The sequence below is a fragment of the Schistosoma haematobium genome (assembly GCF_000699445.3).
Source record: "Schistosoma haematobium chromosome Unknown HiC_scaffold_466, whole genome shotgun sequence".
Classification (NCBI taxonomy): Eukaryota; Metazoa; Platyhelminthes; class Trematoda; order Strigeidida; family Schistosomatidae; genus Schistosoma; species Schistosoma haematobium.
Window position 1 is genome coordinate 1 of NW_026137127.1, and position 7325 is coordinate 7325.

Below are 7325 nucleotides of genomic sequence, written 5' to 3' on the forward strand. Positions count from 1 at the left end.
AAATTAATAGCCTTTACTGTTGTAGTTTTAACATCAGTATTTAGTGTTAGATATAGGCAGTTATGAAGATCTGGACATTAAACTTAGAGTTCCGAGACCTCATCGTTTGTTGAGAAATCATGGTATTTCGGCAAGACTGCCGGGTACTTGTACTCACACCGACCCTGCTTGGTATTTCGTTGAGAAGTGGTCTAAAAACCCACATCTTTGAATGGCTGTGTGCTGTCATTGGGCTGCCAGGTTAGATTATTCGAATCTTTTTTGAGTCAGTGACTCGGACGTAGGTAGCTACCAAACATTCTCAACTGGAGGTCGTACCTCACAAACTGAAGATAGTTGTCTTACTGCAATTCTGCGTAGACGCCATTCGATAATTCAGTGATGACTCAGATAAAGGTAAACCGTTTTCAATTTTGCTGCGCAGAAACAGATTCGAAGTGACTCACCCTCTTGAGGCTACACATTTTTTGTACTTGCTTTATGTAAAATATTCGCAACTATAATGTCTGACGTCGACACCTGTCCCCAAATTTTTAGAAGTTTCTTCAAACATTTTTGTTCCTTCAAAAGTGCTTTATCTTTTGGTTAAAGTACACAAAGACTGAAAAGAATAATCTACAAAATTTCTTTTAAACATTTCCAGTCGATGTAATTGAGTAATTTATCACTGTTATATCATTTCAGATCCGAAGAGGTGATGGTGTTCAACACATCCAGTCCAATTATCGCCCTGCTTATATACTACAAGGTCACCAGCTTAACCGTAACAAGATTTATTACAATTCTACTAGCGCTAATGCCACTCAAAGACTGGGATGTGATAACGAGAACATGAACTTAGATAGTTATGCTAACTTGTCCCCATCAAGTTTACACTGAGTATCAAGCTCCAAACAACACTACAGTCATAACTGGGGGCATATCTCTTCCTAACCGTTTTGTCCCTGGGATTGGTTCAGCAAATCAACATGTTCAGTTGTTACCTGACATTATGGAACCGGAATACCATCAGTTAGGTGTGCGCATCCAACACCTAAGTGTCCGCATTAGAGACACAATAGTTACCAATCCTAATGGTTGTTGTATTTACTATGGGAGATTTGATGAGGTATTTGCCGTTTTCTTGACTAATGTATCTTACAGATCAGCTCACCTGCTGCTCCTGATCCTATTGAAGCACAAATTCCACACCAAATCTCAGTAGCCAACAAGGCCTATGTTGATCTCTTTGTTGGATAATATGGTCAGGGGAATCATACTGACGGTTATCCATGGTAGTATTTACGCTGAAAGAATATGCAAGTGTGCCGTTTTTGTTTATATTCCAACGGTGGGTGGAGAATATATTTTGGCAAAGAAGCTTGGACGTCGGTTAAGGGAGAAAATATTCGACTATGATCAGTTTTTGTTTCACCTGGACTCTTATCGTCAAAATCAACAGTCACGTCCTCATTTCGAAGTCGTTCTGGCATTTGGTCAACAACTAAAGCCTGGGATATCTACTGATAGCCTACTAGTGTGGGCTCGTGTTGCTAGCTGTCGTGCTTGGTTCCAGTTACACAAAGTAAGTGCTATTTGTTCTTAATACTCCTGTCCATTTTATCACGGAGTGCCAATCGTGAGGTCTTGAGATAAATAAAATGTGTGTTCCTGTTTCTGGGATAGATCATAGTGTCTTTGTAGTTATGTTGGTTTTAAGTCTTGTTCATAAAATTCACTTTCGTTGGTATACTAAGCTAGTGTAATCTGACGGTACTTTATCTTTCACAGTGACATTTCTTAAGGACGCTAACATGTTTGTCATTCTAATTAGGATATTTTTTGTAAAAAAGATGGAGTTTTGGTTTTTGAGCATTTCGTCACCGGTTTTCTTTCTCTGCATATTTTTATCCTTTCCTATTGACTATGAGACTATGTACCACAAGTTAAAAGTCGATATTATCAACTGGATAATAACAATAATCTTTCAGTACTCTTCATATGCTTAACCATTGTTTTTAAAACATTCAGATACTATTGCCATATTGCTAAATTTAATATTGGAAGTTCAAAGTCTGAAAAGCCTTTCAAAGTAAATGGTGGTTATGCAGACTCACCAATTCTTCATCTTCCTGCTAGCATTTGACTATTTGGGGTTCTGATTTTGATCTTGTTGTCAAGCGTATCTTATAGAAATAGTCCTCTTTTTCTGTTCACATTTATGTATTCGAAAGGTCAGTTTTACTATCCCGTATTTAGTCGGAGTTTCTTTGTACAATTTAGGGGTTTTGATATTTAAAAACTGCATCCCAAGAATATTTGTTGTTTACTATAATATCCAGAATCTATGCACAACTGAGCCCGACCACTGCTGCTACCTTGACGTTGTGGTTGGGCTTGCCTATCGTGACGAACCAATAGGGCGGCAGTAAGGTGTTTCCCTCAGATAACCAGCATAACGACGATTTTGCCTTCTCACAAAGGGAGGGTGGAGTTGGAAGAGATCGACCTTAAACTATACAGCTCGCCTTATTCCGTGGATATTCGTCTCCGGCGGTAAGGTTTCAACAGGTAGGAGCTAACACAAAAATCACCCACAAAAGTTCGTGTATGACCCCAAGCAGTTGCCTCTTGGGCACTGCGGTCACGCTCTCAGGTCAATAAGATCTCTAACCTAATTTTCTTTTCAAGTAGCTCTAGAAAAATCCTTTCACGATGTGGGCGACGGGGCAGTGATAACCACCCTCATTCCTCTAACAATCAAGATAAACACAGTTGAACCTGTATCCACAATAGAGGAGTAGAGTTTTACTTACGTTTTCACTTCATCTGCTAGGCAATACAATGCGCAACATATATGTACACCGTAAGGAGCGTTACTGTTCATTTCAAGATGATATTTTTTCAGTTTAATGTACGTCCTCAACGTTCTTAGGGGTCGGTGATCGAGGTATGGTGTTAAAAATAAGATTCAAGTCCATGACTTACTGGATCATTTTTACTCATTAACTCAGGTTTTTATATTTGTCTTTTGAGCCACATTTTAAATGTAAGAGTTAGTTATATTACCTGGTTCTCAAAAGCTTAAGTAGCTGGAGCTGGCTTCTGATAACTTAGTCAGTAGAAGTCGAGTACTTTAATCACTGAGCCATCGCTTCACGCTAGGTCAACCAACAAGTTTCCATACCTAATATAAAGAATACATCTAACTATGAACTATTTGATCACGTGTTGATACTGATTCAACACACTGTTTTATCGGCTTAAAATATTACACTGTCATAGCGAAGAGAATGGTTATTAAGAGTCATTTGCAAAAAGTGGGTAGGTGTAAAACGGTAGTCTTGAGAGTTAATTATTCTCGCTATTATCTAATACTACTGTGTTTGGTTAAACGGTTAAAGTATTTGATTCAGATCATGCACAACAAAAACGTCGAAGGATATCATTTTAGGAGTGTGGTCGAATAAATTTTCATTTATCAAATAACTGTTGGAACTTGATCACAAACCCTTCGTTAAGCTGATTTACTCGTTATAATCCTGTAGTCGTTATCCCCACAAAATTAATTGTGTTCAGTCGTACTCTTGTGAAATGTAACTATCATATGGGACCTGTATACTTGCTTTTCTACCAATATTAGTCGCTGATGCCTTTGTTTTCTTTGATATAACAATCCTTTCTAAGTGATTATGGCACCACAAACTTTTAATCAATATGTATTCCGACTGTGACATTGTCGTTTGGTTTTGTTGGCGCTGGTGTCGCACTAAGCGTTAGAGCTGAGGCAGTATTAATCGATTGGATCCTCAGTAACAGTCGATTGTGTGCTGTTAGGTAGAAAGCTCCATCAAAGTAAGAAGAAATCGGTTTGAAGAACGATATCTTTTTGTCATCTCTACCTACGCTCCGACAGACTGCATCCCGGATACAATCAAGGATGAGTTCTACCACTGATTAAGTGTTCTGTAGAAAGTGTGTTCGACAGATATTGTAGTACTAACCGGGGAGTCTAATGCACAAACCGGGCGTATAGGCACAGAGGAGTCGTTTGAGTGGCCAACGGGGACTCGTGGGTCTCAGGTCAGATAACGGTGACCACCTACTGTAACTTTACGCAGACTAAAACATGTTTCTGGCTTGTATGAACCATCGGCACAGTCATCGCCGTTGTCCCACCTAGCATCCTCCCTCTGTATCTCAAGCCTGGATTCACACTTATCACAGAGCGGTCAACTAACTCTAGCGTGGTTGTGTACAAGACTCCCGCTCCTCTCAGAGTATTTATCTGGACTCTGGTTATACCATTGTTTACGTTAATCTTACATTTCAGCGTCCAATAAATTCGTCGGTTGCAGCTTCTTTTGCAAGTAAATATCAAACTGAGGCTAACTATCAACCCATTGAAAAGTATAGATGGGCACTGGCTGCAATTACATGACTCCATGAAAGTGAATAGTAAAGTCGCTTGCGGCTTCGCGCGACGTCTCACTTATAAGCTCTGGGTTTCTACATATTCGTTACAACTCATCGAAGCACGTCGGGCTACTCCGGCTAGCCTCTAGTTTGCCCATGAACAGAGACTTACGTTGTGAAATTGTGCAAAGGAACTACAAGCCTGGTTGTCGGAGCGTGCCAATAAATTGTTAACGGCAGCTGCATTTGTAACTGCCGGAAGCTTTTCATCTCATCCGAGACACTGGCAGCAAGAAGTGAGTGAAGCTGACTGAGTACAAGTCAATAACATCTATCGATTTCTTGGACGATGGACACAGTTTTTCGAGCAACGGTTAAAATGGTCTGCTGCTCCTGCATCAGTGATCATACTGTCCTCCCCCTTGGTCGGTGACGACTGATGCACCCTAACGAGGTGAAATTCCGCAAGGAACTCCAACCCCTGAAGCGTCACATATCACCAATCCCAGATGACTTACTTCCGGCCCTTTTTAGTGATTATGAAGACCTATTTATTAAACAATTCTTCGCAAATGTCTGGTAATCAGGGCGTATTCTAACATTTGGGGATCAGTCACTAGTTTTTATCTTTGAAATGGGTCTACGTCACCAAAGCAACAACTACCGGGGGATAAAAGTCTACTTCCGATTGCGTCCAGATTATTGGCTTCCGTCGTACTTCGTAGATTGTTTAAAACCCGAGAAAGTTTAATTCTAGAGGAGCAGGCTGGTCTTCGTTCTGGTCGAGGATTAAGTCTTCACCCCTCGCCATATGTTAGAACACCGTCATACTTATTACAGGTCAAAACTCATTGTGTTTCTTGACATTAGGGCCACCCTCATATTCGTTGGACAAGACTATTCTCTGGGATTGTCTATCAAAGAAGGGTGTACCTGAGAAGTTTATTAACATTTTTAAAGCCCTATATACAAACAGCTCAGGCAGTTTGAACCTGCACTCATTCTTGGTAGTAAGCAGATAAAAGTAGTCAGAAAGTTTGTGTGTCTAGGTAGCTGTGCAAGTGCTAGCGGTGGCGTGAGTGATGAGATCAATTCACGTATAGTAGAAGTCACAGCAGTTTGTGCCTATTTGAGCCATTTTTGGCACCGTGATGTTAGTTTGGCTGTAACCTTTAAATTAGTAACAAGAGTCATGGTTAGAGTTGGGTCCACATAAAAAAACTCGTTGCCTTGATGTCGGGCTTTGTAGTGGATTCGGTAATAAGGATTAAAGCTTACATCGTAACCAACGCATCTAAGGTTTCTGTATTGTTGAATATGTCAATTTTTTGTGTTTTACGGTCATATATTTCAAAGGTTCACACATTGTATGCTATCATCCCATGAAATGTCTTCATATTTTATACAATTTTAACAGTATTTATTTTTCTTTTAATCAGCACATTTAAGTTAAATTTCTTTTATTTTTCCAGGTTCATACACTCAGACCTGGTTATGGTGAGTGTAACAGTGTACATTTAAATAATCCAGTATGTCCTTCCATCTACTACCATATTAGTGAAAACTCAGAGCAGTCAGAGTGTGTCATAAACCGTTTTTCTGTAAGTCAGAGTCTGAATGGATGCAGTAGTTACAATGAAAATTCAGCTATTTTAAAAACGGATGATGATTCTGTCAATGAACACATTGTTCCTACGATTAATTTTACAGACTCTTTGGATCCTGATAGCATTGTTACTGAACAGATAATTGAAGAAGGAGTTGAAGTCCCTTTGGATGATACTGATGATTTGGCGTATAGCACTTCCGGTTCTGTATTGCAGGATAATCTCATAGTTTGTGTTGCATCTCAAGATGTTTGTTCAGTACCTATTTGTACTTCAAGTTCTTCAGTCACCCAAGACGTGTTCCTGAGTGGTATTAATCCAATCGACATGAAATCCCACCCACTACTGAATCCACATGAAGAGATTACAGACAAATATAACTCACGACCTGAAAACTGATGAATTTTCCCACCAAACTGTGTATAGATTTGACAGTCTCCTGATTTTATTATTATTATTATTAGAACCTGTTAACAGGTAAATGTGATAGGCCCGCTAATATATGTTTTTCCATATATGCTTACATAAATCCCTTTTGTTATCTTATGTTACTGTAAAATAAAATTTTTGTCTACTTGTCTTCACTGAAATCAACAAAATTTTATGGGAAAAAACTGAAGCTCAACAGAGTCATTATGCATATAAAATGCACTAAACAACTTGGAAAACTTTATGCCCTGGTACGGCCGAGAGTGGGGAGAGTCCGCTCTCTCTCTCAAAATTCTCTCACATGGCTATGCATATACAACCACTGCAATGGAAGTCCTACTCACTACCTTCTCGCGGCGGGGGTGTTGTTTACGAAAATGAGAGGACGAAAAGCGAATGTCCGGCGCTTTAAACGGATCCCAAACCAATGGTGCACATGGGCTCCAGTATCCTGCGGAACAAATGGCGTATGAACCAATCGTTGGTCACCGGCTACCATGGGACTGCATCTCCTCACGATGCTCCACTGCCTTGTGGGTTAGACCATTAGGTCAAAGGCTCAGGGTGTGGCCCCTAAGATAACCACCTGCTTCTGTCTGGGCACCCGGGCAGTATCACAGCCCACACGCAAATGATGAACTCTTTATATCTATGGAAACTACTTTTCTCGCTTCGAAAAACAATCAAATGATTCAAATTATCATCATTACTATTATTGTCATTATTATTACTGTTACTATTATTATTATTATTATCACTATAATAATAATAATTATTATTATTTACCACATTATTCACCCTCCTTTATACTTATACAGCGGCTCGTCTTTGGTGGAAATTCGACTGTATCTAAACGTTCTCGAGTCACTGTCCGGTTGAAAATTGTATGTTACC

General features: G+C 39.6%; 1 protein-coding gene across 1 annotated transcript; it reads left to right on the forward strand.

Moving 5' to 3' along the window:
* The first annotated feature begins 482 nt into the window (after positions 1-482).
* IRF4_1 (Interferon regulatory factor 4) lies at positions 483-6888 on the forward strand. The gene is made up of 3 exons (XM_051215396.1): positions 483-1108; positions 1144-1564; positions 5868-6888. The coding sequence occupies exons 2-3, from the start codon at positions 1217-1219 to the stop codon at positions 6399-6401; spliced, it is 882 nt and encodes a 293-aa protein (XP_051063944.1). The 5' UTR covers positions 483-1108; positions 1144-1216; the 3' UTR covers positions 6402-6888.
* Positions 6889-7325: the final 437 nt, after the last annotated feature.

Bases quoted from the DNA above. Each gene is read 5' to 3' on its own strand.
- IRF4_1 (XM_051215396.1), top strand. From the start codon at position 1,217: ATGTTGATCTCTTTGTTGGATAATATGGTCAGGGGAATCATACTGACG. The intron at 1,565-5,867 runs GTAAGTGCTATT...TTATTTTTCCAG, and splicing joins CTTGGTTCCAGTTACACAAA to GTTCATACACTCAGACCTGG.